At 40.3% G+C, this 14325-nt stretch overlaps 1 protein-coding gene across 5 annotated transcripts in view; it reads right to left on the bottom strand.

The window, feature by feature from the left end:
* ATM (ATM serine/threonine kinase) overlaps positions 1–14325 on the bottom strand; it is a 118014-nt gene that overhangs the window by 76797 nt on the left and 26892 nt on the right. For all 5 annotated transcript variants that reach the window (XR_005223994.2, XM_037890308.2, XM_037890312.2 and 2 more), the window contains 8 exons: positions 12793–12956; positions 9678–9847; positions 7562–7933; positions 6809–7003; positions 4590–4685; positions 3153–3378; positions 2214–2351; positions 1109–1234 (listed from right to left, as the gene is read on the bottom strand). Coding sequence is in view for 4 of the 5 variants with exons in the window: in XM_037890308.2 (XP_037746236.1) it covers positions 1109–1234; positions 2214–2351; positions 3153–3378; positions 4590–4685; positions 6809–7003; positions 7562–7933; positions 9678–9847; positions 12793–12956 (1487 nt within the window). In the remaining variant the exon portion in view is untranslated. The remainder of the gene's footprint in view (positions 1–1108; positions 1235–2213; positions 2352–3152; positions 3379–4589; positions 4686–6808; positions 7004–7561; positions 7934–9677; positions 9848–12792; positions 12957–14325) is intronic.

The following is a 14325-nucleotide window of genomic DNA, read 5'->3' as shown; positions in this document are numbered from 1 at the left end:
TACCAGCTGAGGATCTGGTTCATTATTTCTCAAATACTACACCACACAATTTTTTTGTTACTTTAGATATAGGTGTAGGCCCTTGCAGTAACATGTACTACTCTGCATATGCCAGACAGGGATGATTGTAATATACTCTATCAGATATATATAGTACTCTACTTACTACAGAGTAAGTATAGGGGGGAGGGATAGCTCAGTGGTTTGAGCATTGGCCTGCCAAACCCAGGGTTGTGAGCTCAATCCTTGAGGGGACCATTTAGGGATCTGGGGCAAAAATTGGGGGATTAGTCTTGCTTTGAGCAGGGGGTTGGACTAGATGATCTCCTGAGTGCCCTTCTAACCCTGATATTCTATGATTCTATGATAAGAATATAAGAACGGCCATACTGGGTCAGACCATCTAGCCCAGTATCCTGTCTTCTGACAGTGGCCAATGACAGGTGCTTCAGAGGGAATGAACAGAACAGGTAATCATCAAGTGATCCATCCTGTCACCCATTCCCAGCTTCTGGCAAACAAAAGGCTAGGAACTTCAGAGCATGGTTTTGCATTGGAACAATACTGAATATATATTAGCATATACAGGCCTCCTAAATTCACAATTCATAGTCAACTGCCTGATCCTCTTAATTGTATCTAAGAAAGAACATTCTGCTGGTTGGAGAGAGAACACAGTAAAAAGTACATACCTTAGTGAGTAGAGAACTTATATTAAATAACAGTCAAAAAGAAACTGATTGATGATAATGAAATTCATGTAAATGTAAAATGATAAGGACTTAAGATTATGGAAAAAAGTATTTTATATTGTACTGTATTTGAGAAATAGCATGCAACTGAAAACTACTGTAATGCATGCTCACAAGGAGGTAGGAGTTGAAGTTGCATATCATTGCCTTAACTTTGGCATTTCCTGATATAAATATGCAACTTTAATGTTCGAATAGTTTTTTCCCTATGCAATACATAATTCAGTAAATATGAAAGAGATAAACATCTCAGAAGCTTACAAAATACATTATTATTGCTTTTTAAAAGTTACAGTTAAGTTAGCTATATATTACAGAATAGAAATAATGGACAAACATTTTTTTAAATATCCTACCTTGGTACAATTACATAAGCAGTTGGTACACAGGGTTATCAAAGTCCTCAACGAGATGATCCTAGAGTCTTCATTTAGTTTACTTTTAGACTGAGAAATGCTTTCTCCAACATAATGCATGAGAGACTATTAAAAACAGAAATACAAATATAATGTAGTAAAAATCTCTCAGTCACATATTTCCCTTATTTGACTGCATGCATGCACGTACACACAGACATGTGGTTCTGCTGCACATTTAAGCTTCACTATTCAGGTCATGAGTTAGTAGTTTTGGAGTGGAAGGTTTGCTTTTTTTTTCCATTTTAAACATTCATTGCTCTCTAGAGGTGCTGAACTGACCACACAGGCCTGATAGAAATTCAAATTTTCTAATCACTAAGGAAAAACATGGCATTTCTCCATATTGCCCTGATATTGTGCTTCAACTCTGAAGCAAGACACCACCTTTAGTCATGAAAAGATCATTCGATCTCCCTGTGTGTTCAGTCTTTGACCTACCTGCTCAGATTCCCAACAAAGAAGTTAAACAGTTTTAGTAGTGATGGTGGCTTTACAGATACATGGCTACTAGGGAATTAGAGCAGGACTACCAAATAAGTTCAAAAAGTCAAAGTGCTCTCAGCGACTCTAATTCACTACCAATATGGATAGACCTGCACAAGTGACCTAGAGGTGAAGGGTGCCATTAGCTTATTAACAAACCCCTTAGTTATCTGGACACTGATCATTTTGATTTTTTATATTTTCCCAAAAGCAAGTAGGCAAAATTTTAATAACTAGAGTATCTTTAATTGCAAAATAATTGTATTTTCAGTAGCGTGTATGTAATTTTAGTTATGCCTAGTTTCTGTTACAGTTTAATAAAGAAAATTCTATATAATTTTTTTAGTAATAGTGAGAAAATATTTAATCTAGTCCCCATACATTAAATACGCATTGAATTCTGTCACCTACTGTGACAGATTTGTTAAGCAGAAACCAGCAGAAACAATTGTTTTATGTTTTGAAAATATGAAAATACTCATTTTTAATAATTATTCATCATTTTAAAGTTACTGAATATTATTTTCTTTACAGTTATCAAACACACATTATTACTAACCTTAGCTTTATGGAACAATTCTGATTTACATGCATCCTCTTCAGTTATTGTGCCAGCATAGCAATAGCAGCTAAGAACACCAGTCAAGAGACTGGCACATCGGACTAGGTGTTCTGCAGTAGTAGACTTGGAATAAATCTAATACATAATATAAATACATCATAAATTTTACAGTAAATGGTGCTTCAGCAGCTTACATAGCTATTAACGGTTTTTTTAATGCTTTAACATTTATTACATTAATACTTCTCTTCTATACCGTACAGCCTTTCAACAAAGGATCACAAAGAACTTTACAAACTTTACAAACTTCATTACACTCCTGTAAAATAGATAAGTATTTTTATCTGTAATTTAAAGATGAGCAGATGTAGGCACAGAAGTTATGTGACTTGCTCAAGATCATTGGCAAACCCAGGAATAAGCCAGTTCAAGAACAGTAAGATACTAACAACAGTGCAACCTTGTCTAAGGAACTGGAACGTTCAAAATTGCAATTCCTTTTCTTCCCAGGCACAAGCTGATAGTCACCACTAAGGTGAAATCCTGGCTCTACTGCTATCAATGAGAGCTCTAACATTTACTGAATTGGGCCAGGACTTCACCTGAGATGTTTAATTAGGTACTTCAACAAAACTCCAAATTATGGAGGGCAGAAATTGTATGGAAAGAGAAAAATGGCCAAAATTGTAATTTTATGTATACTTCTTAGTTTGCATATCATGTAAATATTTCCCATGTAAGTTGTTTGGGGTATCCTGAAGAGCATTATAGGGAAACAAACATTTGTCTACTTCATTTTGTAGGAAATATTTAAAATTGCCTGCAATTCAATTTTAACAGGAAAACGGCTAAAATTCAAGGAAAAGCACATGTGACTGTGACTTTAAAATACAGAAATAAGCAGAACGTGGACTTCAATGTTCATTTCTAACTCACCTCAGAAGAGTAGCTGTTTAAAAGCTGTTCTGACACCACTAACAGACAGTGCTCCAGTGTTTCCCTATGGTTTTGGTTGACAGCAAGTCCTGAACCAGACAGATTTTTATCTGCAATGTTCACTGCAAGGCTGGTGAAAATAGCCATTTCATCAAAAGTTGTTTGTAGATACAGCTCTTCTATTTCCAAGAAACTGACTTCTCCTTTGTCTTGTGTGTGCTGCACGCTTGAAGAAAAACACATTACTCTTATTGTGACATCCTGTTTTACTACCTGTACCTTTAAAACCATTATTTAAACACAAGAAACATAAGCAGAAATAAAATGGAATTTTTATTTGTGCTTCTAGTCATTTATTGTGCTCTCTCATTTCTCAGGTGAATCTCACTAAGTTACTTACTATTTTAATCATAGTCTGAGATGATTATCAAGATGAATCTACACACTGTAGATCAGTGGTTCTCAATGAGGGGCAGGTTTCAGGGGGTCCAAAACGCAGGGACAGTGTTAGACTTGCTGGGTCCCAGGGCAGAAAGCTGAAGCCCTGCCATGAGGAGCTGAAGCCCAGGGCCCTGAACCTGAAGTCAAAGCCTGAGCAACTTAGCTTTGGGGGGCCCTCTGTGGTGTGGGGCCCTGGGCAATAGCTCTGCTTGCTACGCCTTAATGCCGGCTCTGTCTTTTACATGCAGCAAATAGTTGTTGTGGCACAGGTGGGCCATGGAGTTTTAATAACGTGTTGGGGGGGGGGGTGGCCTCCAAAAGAAAAAGGTTGAGAACCCCTGCTGTGGACGAAATGTGCTCACAATCTTGGTGCATGACCTCGGAGCATTCTGGAAAGCAGTGTTCATCAAGGCAGTGTGCGCCACCTGCCTATGTCCCCCCACAACACCCCATGATGTACAAAGGGGAGGCATTTGGAGCTGTGGCCAACTCCTTCCACTAAATCAAGTTTTAAGACTGTAAAGTAATGGTGAAGAAGGGTGGGTACTGTGGATCCATAAGGGCAATTTCTAATTAGTTGGGGGCTTTTTTAAAGGTTTTTTTTGTTTTGTTTTTTTGGTAATTGCTTTACTAAGATATATTACTGGTAAGAGAGACGTTATGTAACCTCTTCAGGGAGGAGATTTTGTCTTCATACCTGTCTAAAGCACCTGACCAGACTGTAGACGCTCTATTTTTACAATGCCCAAAAGTGTGCTAAATACTTTATAGAAATGAACATTCAAAGATATGAGAGAGACAGGAAAACATGTGTTCCATATCTTCAGTGCTTGCTGGAATGGCAAGAACCTGTAATGCTACCTTAGCCAAGTAGGGGGAATACAGAATATCAATGAGGATATGTACTATAAGTAAAAAAAATCCTGGTTCAACCCTAAAAATACTGCCCCTAAATATGAAGAGCATACTAACTATGTTCATTAATTTTAAACATACCACTCAGTAGCATTTTGGAAAAAGTTCATTGCAGCTCTGCAGTTCTTCATAGTCAGGCTCACAAGAATTTTCTGCAGCACTAGATGAGGAAAATCACTGTAAAGAAAATAAACTTTTTTTTTAAAAAACCCAGAGCTGAAATTCAGGTGAGAAACATCTATACTTATTAGGTGATTATGACTCCAAACTTCAAATCTCAAATCTAACCTTAATTTTGTACATTAAAGCAGGACTAGGTATCAGGACTCCTGAGTTCTACACACATTACTCCTGAGGGAATTCTGTGCCAAAAAATTAAAATGTCTATGCACAATATTTTAAAGTTATGCAAATTTAATTTGTCAATAAATAAATATGGAAGCTCCAGCATAACAGTGGGAAGCACAGGCCACTGGCTGCACAGAGGTGAGAGATCACCCTGCAGCTCCCCTCAGGACACAGACTCGGCGGTAAGGCTGCACCCAACCCTCACACAGCGCAAGGGCCGGGTCTGCTCTAGAAACACCCTGAGGCCCTGCCCCTCTGCACCAGGTGTGAGCAGGTAGGCTTAGCCTGGCAGGATCCTTAGTGTGGGGGGATCCAGATGTGGGGTGAGATGGTCCTGTGTGGTACAATCTGGATGCGGGTGGATAAGTGGGAGGTCCAGGTGCAGTTGGGATCTGGATGCACAGGGGCAATGGGACTCTGCAGCAGGGTCTGCATGGGGGGGGGGGGGGGGGGGTTCAGTGGGGGGGGGGAGGGGGGGGATGGGGCTCTGCAGAGGGGATCTGCATGTGGGGGGGGTTTAGTGGGGGGGGGGGGTCTGGGGTCCAGATACACCTGGCTGTAGCTCAGCAGGGTGGGGGTCCAGGGGGCTCGTTGGGGTGGTCCAGGTGCAGCGGGGGTATGGCTCGTCAGGGTGAAGGGGGCGGTCTTGGGGCTGGGGTGGGAGGCTGGATGTGGGGGAAGAGGGCGGGGCTCGGCGAGGGGGATCCGGATGCAGGGAGTGAGGCTCAGTGGGGTGGGAGTTAGGGCGTGGGGGACTCGTGGGGGGGTTCTGGGTGAGGGGGGCTGAGGCTCAGCAGGGGTCTGGGTATGGGAGGGTCCAGATGCACGGGGGCTGGGTGACCAGGGAAGCAGCTCCTCATACAGTGACCCTTCCCCCCACGGCTGAGGAGTAATGTGGGCAGAAAGTGGGATGGGGTGGAGTTTCCTACAGCCTGGGGAGATTTCTGGGGGTGGATCTGACCCGGACATGGCCACTCCTTGCAAGGGAAGATCAAGTCCCGCCCTCCCCTACTCCCAACACAGCTGGGACTAGCAGCTGAGCCTGGCGCAGGGCAGAAGCCACCAGCCGGATCTTCCCCCTTCCCACCTCCTGCCCCACAGTGCTCTACCTCTCTGCCAGTTGCTCTGGGTGCCGGAAACGATGCGCCCGCGCTGCTGGGGCTTTGCTTCCCAGTCAGAAAGTCATTTTTCTGTGTGGAAGCAAAGAAATCTGCGGGGGACATGAATTCTGTGTGCATGCAGTGGCGCAGAATTTCCCCCAGAAGTAACACATCTATGCCAGAGTCGCTGTGTGACCTTATGGAAGTCACCATCTCTGTCTCAGTTTATCAGTTTGTAAAAATGGATATACTACTTATCTACCTCCCTCCCGCAAAGTGGTATTGATAAATTTAATTATGGTTGTAAAACATTTGATGATCCTCTGATAAAAGGCGCTAAATGTACAGTAATATTAGTTATTTACCAAAAAATATCATGTATTAACCTAATGTTTTAAAAAGCAAGAAACCTTAAAATGCATGCACTGTCTGAAGCTACCACTTGAACAACTAAAAACTTGGATTATAATAGCACATCAGTTATACCAAGCAGCAACAGGGTTAACATTATCACCTGCTAAATGAAGATTAGTTTGATTCCAGTCATTCCTAAAATCTAAACATCAAGCCAGAAAACTTCAGGTATAAGAAGTGCAGGTAATTTTCATCTAATAGCAGTTTTATAAAACAAGGTGGTGGTTTGTTTTTTTTTTTACATTCGAGTAAGGAAAAATTAACCATTTCCAAAACAAGTGTTTTATGATACCCTACAGAAAGTTAACACGCAGATTTATAAACTCTACCAAAATATTAGCAACATATGAAGACTTCAACATTTCATTTTTTCCTGCCTGCTTTTTTTTGTTATGTTTTGAGTTTATACAAAGAGCGGATTATACTCCAAATTGTTACCTGCATAGCACAGGGGGTAACTCAATACATTCTTCCATCTTCTCTTCCAAATGACAGAATAGTAGCCATTTTATTATTGCCTCTTTTAACATGTACCCTGTATTTCCTTCACAATTATTCTGCATCATTCCTACTTTCAAAGTTTCTGGTATTACGTAGGCAGTCATTGCTAACGCCAAACAACGTGCAGCAGGACTACAACAAAACAGAGCAAAGAACAGCTTGTGGGAAATCATAATTAAATTTATATTCAACTACTATTATTATGAGGCAAAGTCTTTATTTTTGGATCTTGGACAGCTCTAAGAATATTGTCAAATGCATAAATAAAATACTTAAGCATGCATATTAAAAATTCCTTTATAAGAGTACTCACTCTGCATGCATTTTCAAACCCATATTTTAGACATTATAGATTCCACTTGTCTATTTTAAAACTATTTTGGATCCAATCTTTTGAAATTAGATTAATTGTAAAAGAACAAAAAATATGCTTTGCTTTGTTTCAACAAAAGTAGAATGAATCTATTTTGGCCAAAATTTGTTTTTAAGAAACTTGCCCCGGTCACTTCTCTTCCATGTCAACTTTCAGACTGGAGTGAGTTTTTATGGCTGAATTATAAATGTCTGAAAAACAGGTTTTAACACAAATATGTACACTACTTAATTAAAACGCCACAAGAACAAATTTAGTATTTCTGTTCACGGAGGAATCAAAGACACAAGATACACGATCCCTGGTTCCCATCTTACCTCGAAAGCTTGTATGCAGACCCTGAAAATATCTTCCAGAGTTCTTTGTCTATTACAACAAGGTTTCCTTGAATTATGGCTCCAAGTAACCCAAAACTTTCTGTTTCAACTTGCTGAAAACTTATGCTGCGAACTGTAAGAGACCAAACTTTTGCCCAGATTCTCTGCAACTCCAACTTTTGTGTGCTTTCCAAATCTAATTTTTGGCTCTGACAAACAGCAACCTCTGTAAGGCACCTTAGCACATATGGGGTCCTTTCCCCTTTTCTCTGCTGAGGTAGTAGCATGTGCAGTATAGTGAGTAAGGGAGATAATTCACGGTTAGGAAGACTCATAGGATACTTTGATATTAATCGGGCTGTAATCTGTAACCTTAAAAACAGAAAGTGAAGGCAATTAACTTGAAATGTACATAAATTCATCATGTGTTGAAAAGCAGTAAAATATAATATAAGCAGTTTCAGAGAATCATTTTACACTTCTATTGTTGCACATTTAACTGTGATTGTTTAAGTGTTCAAGATAGCTTGTTCAATCACCAATTATTCTGTCATTTTGAAGCAATTAAGTATATTCAGCCTCACCACATAAATGCTGTTTTACAAGTTGATTGTCAGATATCAGTGAAGCAAACAGAAAATTAATTTTCATTTCTGTAGTTTTATTTTTCATAGATAAGGCAAAGATTTTGTCATGGTTATTTTTAGTAAAAGTCACGGACAGGTCACACGCAATAACCAAAAATTCACCGAAGCCCGTGACCTGTCCGTGACTTTTACTAAAAATAACTGTGACAAAATGGGAAGAGAGGAGAGTCCAGCATCCACGGCTACTGGAGTTCCAGGGTCCAACCTGCACCCTGCAGTGGCTGGGAGCTGCGGGGACACTCCCCCGCGGCCCATAGTGGCTGGGAACTGTGGGGTTTCCCTGCCACTCGCAGCAGCTGGGAGCTGTTGGGGCCCCCCACCGCCCACAGCGACTTGGAGCTGGGGGGGGTCCCTCCCCCACCCGCTGTGGCTCCGTGCTGCAAGGTCTCCCCTGCCACCCGCAGAGGCTGGGAGCTGTGTGGTCCCTATTACCTGTCAGCTCAGAGCCGCTGGACCCCCCCGCCCTGCAGCTGACACCTCCAGCCACGCTGTCCTGGCCTGAAGCAGAAAATGTCTCTGAGCTCTCTGGCAGCCATGGATTCCGTGACTTCCATGACAAAATCTTACCTTTATTAATAGATTATAAAGCTGGAAGGAACAACTCTGATCATCTAGCCTGCCTCCTATATAAAACAGGCCATATTCCTGTTTGAACCAGAGCATCTCTTTTAGAAAAAAATCCAATCTTGATTTAAAAAATTTTCCAGTGGAGAATCCACCTCAGCCCTTTGTAAACTGTTCCAACGATTAATTCCTTTCGCTGTTTAAAAATGTGCCCCTTATTTGCAGCCTGAGTTTGTCTAGCTTCAACTTCCAACCACTGGATCCTGTTATACCTTTATCTGTTATGTCAAAGATTACATTATTATTATACTCTTCAAACCAGTTTACCCATCATAAAATGGTGAGAATAGAGATGAAGTTCTCACCCGAGGGCATTATTCTTATTGCAACTCCACAGCCCCTCATAAAAGCTAGTATTTTCATTCACCATCGTTTCATTGTCATACATTAGTCATATATCATGTCACACCTGAAGAAGACCCCTGTGTAGCTCAAAAGCTTATCTCTGTCACCAACAGAAGTTGGTTGATAAAAGATACTACCTCACCCACGTTGTGTCTCTCATATATCATGTCAGTTATCCAAGTCAGCAGTGTGAAAGTTCTGACTTCTAACTATTATGTGGTATTTGACATAGAAGCTTTTATAACAAGAATTTCAAGAACATTCCTCATGATTTTTCAAGAGTTGGGAAAAGCTAGGCTGATTCCATGATAGCCTCTCTGTGTGTTCTGTATCTGAGCACCTTACTTTGCAGCACAAAGCATTTGGGAGACAATTCAGTATAAAATGTAGGAAGTTACAGTTCACAGAATAATGAAATAACTGAATGTGAAACTAAAACCTGTTAATAAGTTATTGGTATTGATATCAGTTCCAAGGTGAAAGAAAAAAGATGTTTTTACCAAGGTATAACATCAAAATCATTCTGTGATCTTTGCAGGTTGTCTCGAATTATTTCCCAGCCCAATTCGATCCTCCTACGCTTGCTCGGTGCAGCTTCATCTCCAGGCTCTCTTTGTGTAACAGTGTACGACTGGGTTATCTCCAGGACTTTGGTGTCTTCAGTAAAGACCTTTCCAAAGATATAGTAAAAAGAGATAAAAGTATTCAAATGCTCATATAAGAATGGCCCTACTGGTCCATCTAGCCCAGTATCGTGTCTTCTGACAGTAGCCAGTGCCAGGTGCCCCAGAGGGAATGAACAGAACAGGTAATCATTAAGTGATCCATCCCCTGTCGCTCATTCCCAACTTCTGGCAAACAGAGGCTAGGAACACCATTCCTGCCCATCCTGGCTAATAGCCATTGATGGACCTATCATAGAATCATAGAATATGAGAGTTGGAAAGGACCTCAGGAGATCATCTAGTCCAACCCCCCTACTCAAAGCAGGACCAATCCCCAATTTTTTTTGCCCCAGATCCCTAAATGGCCCTCTCAAGAATTGAACTCACAACCCTGGGTTTGGCAGGCCAATGCTCAAACCACTGAGCTATCCCTCCCCCGTAAGGAAAGTTAAGCATTAGAGCAAGACATCTAAGTGGATGTAAGGAGACACAGGACTAGAACCCATATCTGTGAAGCATAGAGCAGCTGAGGTTCCCACACCACCACCATGAGGCTATCCTCCATGAATTTATCTAGTTCTTTTTTAACCTGTTATGGTCTTGGCCTTCACAACATCCTCCGGCAAGGAGTTCCACAGCTTGACTGTGCGTTGTGTAGAAGAAATACTTCCTTTTATTTGTTTTAAACCTTTTGCCTATTAATTTCATTTGGTGACCCCTAGTTCTTGTTATGAGAAGTAGTAAACAACACTTCCTTATCTACTTTCTCTACATCAGTCATGATTTTATAGACCTCAATCATATCTCCCCTTAGCTGTCTCTTTTCCAGGCTGAAAAGTCCCAGTATTGTTAATCTCTCCTCATACAGAAGCCATTCCATACCCGTAATCATTTTTGTTGCCCTTTTCTGAACCTTTTCCAATTCCAATTCATCTTTTTTGAGATGGGGCGACCACATCTACACACAGTATTCAAGATGTGGGCGTACTATGGATTTATATAGCTGCAGCATGATATTTTCTGTCCTATTATCTAACCCTTCTTAATCATTCCCAGCATTCTGTTCGCTTTTTTGACTGCCGCAGCACATTGAGTGGATGTTTTCAGAGAACTATCCACAATGACTCCAAGATCTCTTTCCTGAGTGGTAACAGCTAATTTAGACCCCATCATTTTATACGTATTGTTGGGATTATGCTTTCCAATGTGCATTACTTTGTATTTATCAACATTAAATTTCATCTGCCATTTTGTTGCCCAGTCACCCAGTTTTGAGAGATCCTTTTGTAGCTCTTTGCAGTCTGCCTGGGTCTTAACTATCTTTAGTAATTTTGTATCATCTGCAAATATTGCCACCTCACTGTTTACCCCTTTTCCAGATCATTTATGAATATGTGGAATAAGACCGGTCCCAGAACAGACCCCTGGAGGACACCACTATTTACCTCTCTCCATTCTGAAAACTGACCATTTATACCTACCCTTTGTTCCCTAACTTTTAACCAGTTAGCAATCCATGAGAGCATGTTCCCTCTTATCCTGTGGAAGCTTACTTTGTGTAAGAGCCTTTGATGAGGGAACCTTGTCACCCTCACCCTCTATTAAAGGCCATGAGATGTTTCAAACTAAGGGTATGTCTATATTTTGAGTTGGGAGTGTGATTCTGAGCTTGAGGAGACACGCTGGTACTAGTTCTAACTGAGCTAATGCACTAAAACCACAATATAACATCAGTGGCCCAGTGGCAGGAGGGGTTAGCTGCCCCGAGTAGTACATATCATCTCTTATGGACATGCACTCGGGGCAACTAGCCCCTCTCACTGCTTGCACTGCTGGGGTTACACTATTTTTAGTGAGCTAGCTCAATCAGAGCTATTGCGAATATATCTCCTCCAGCTGGGAATCACATCACCAGCTTACAAAGTAGACATACCGGAAGTTAATAATTATTTACCATCTATAAAGCACTCCAGAGAACTTTCTCATCTCCCTCTTAGCTTGCTTCACAACCTTCAAAGACCACAAATGGCAGCAACCTACATACTGGCAGAGGGCACAAGGATGCTGCTGTCTCCAGCACCTATCAATGCTATGCCTATCAGCCATTAGGATTTGATCAGAGATTTGCTTCCTGCTCTCCAGAGGCAAAGTGTCCTACTACCTCTGTCATCTGAAAAGCAAGAAGCCAAGCTTGGGATCTTCCTTCAAAAGCAAGGCTTAGAACTACGAGACCTAAGTATTATTACAGTACTTACACTCTCCAGTAATTAATCAATAAGGGTAGGATTTTCACAAGAGCCCAAAGTGATTTAGGAGCACAAAGTACCATTGACTTTCAATTAAACTTGTACTCCCGAGTCACATAAATAATCATATAGAATTGTCAATTACCCATTCTTTCAACTGCATACAGAATAAAAGTACTAACTAAATATGAACTTCTGCAATAACAAATAATTTTGCTCTATTTAGAATTCCTTGATATTATAAAAAAGTGTACCAGAAATATAAGGATGCTTCTCCCTTACAAGCCTGTAACCATGTTAAACTTTCAAATATAAAACATTCAAACACTTTCAGCAGCAAACAGAAAATGTCTGCTTCCATCTCTGCACTGTACCTTACACATGGAAATATTTTGGGGAAAGTTAATCCAAATATCACTAAAGCAATTAAACTTCTCTATAAACCGAACAGGAGGGCTCCTTCTGGAGTCTGTGTGCAGCCTCTATTGGACCTGAGTATTAGGATCTCAATTAGAATCTCAAGACTGTCGTTTAAATGAGGTAAAAAAAAAATATGTCTCTAGATCAGAGACTAAAGATACTGAAGTATAAGTACACAAATATGCAAGACATATTAATGGAACATTCAAGTGTGTGAATAGCATAGTACAGTATACATATCAACTTTACATTCACTTGGAACAATGTGTAAAAATGTCATTTACTTGATGACAAATATCAGCCATTAATTCAATCAAGTTTTCCTTTACAGCAATGTTGCGTGATCCTGAAGAATACTTTCCTCTACTGCCAATGAGACTTAACTCATTCACCAGCAGATCATACAAGTTGTATAAGGTTCTTTGCCATTTTGCTGAGTCATATGCACCTGTATATGAAAAGATAAAATTTAAGTTATATATGCAGTTTATTTGCCATAATCTGACTAAATAATCTGACTATACAATATAGCATTCTATGTTCACAGATGAGCAGAGAACGTTTAACAGCAATTAGTGTTGAATTTTTCAGGAGGTTTTATAATGCGAACATTTGCTATTTAAAACAAAAAATGTTTGAACATTTGCGAAGAGAGGATAAAGTCTGGATGCAAAATAAGAGGAAGAAAAAACAAAATCAAGAATCCCACTGTCATCTGTTCCAACCTAAACATCCAGAACCAAGCAACACCCACCGCCAGAGACTCAAGGTCCCCAGTGCAGCCACCCTTCCACTTGGCTGAGGGAGGGGCAAGAATACTTCCCCAACAGCAGCCAGGAAGAGCTGACCCATGTGTCTTCTCAACCCAAGGACACGACAGGTGTCACAGATTACACTGCAGAATTTTAATACCCAACATATTCTGGTTTGGCCCTGCTCTATACTCCTTGCCCTTCCAAAGCAGCAGATATAGCAGGACCACCAATCTCCAGCATCCCCTGTGCAAAAGAAGAACCCTGGTGTGAAGATGGCGTACACAGGCAAGATGCAAACATAGACAATGAAGTCCAAGGACCCTATATGCTGGGGATTGGGGACAGATGCTAAGAGAATGTAGGGGAATGTGGTCTAAGAGGGACTTCATATAACTGGAGATTAATGGTTAACAAGGGATTAATAAAAAAATTTAATGCGTTAAAAAAAAACACTACAATGGGTTGGATAGTAGTAAATACAAATCAGCAGTTAGGAAACAGAGTTGACAGGGGAAACTAAATGTATCAATCAAAAAATCTATGCCTGGTAGTGCTAAGCACAATAAAAAGGAATTTTTTACACGTATTAGAAACAAACAAAACCCTAGTGATGGTATGGGTCCAATACTAGACAAGGATGGTAAAGTTATCAAGTCTGATGTAGAAAAAGCAGAAGTATTCAATAAATATTTCTGTTCTGTATTCTAAAGAAAGCAGGGTGATGTATTCATGTCTTGCAATGATAATGAAATACGTCCTATTACATCAGAAACTAGGGAGGATGTTAAAGAACAACTATTAAAGTTAAACATTTTAAAATCTGCAGGACCTGAAAACTTGCACCTAAGAATATTCAATGAATTAACCGAGGAGATCTCTGAACCATTAATATTGATTTAACAAATCTTGGAACACTGGAAATGTTTGAGGACTGGAAAAAAAAAACCCTAATGTTGTGCCAATATTTAAAGAAGGGTGAATGGGATGGCAGGGAAATTATAGACCAGTTAATCTTACATCAATACAGGACAAAAATCATGGAAATGCTGATATGGCACACAA

This window comes from Chelonia mydas, chromosome 1, assembly GCF_015237465.2.
Source record: "Chelonia mydas isolate rCheMyd1 chromosome 1, rCheMyd1.pri.v2, whole genome shotgun sequence".
Classification (NCBI taxonomy): domain Eukaryota; kingdom Metazoa; phylum Chordata; order Testudines; family Cheloniidae; genus Chelonia; species Chelonia mydas.
This window is presented reverse-complemented; position numbering and strand designations above follow the sequence as displayed.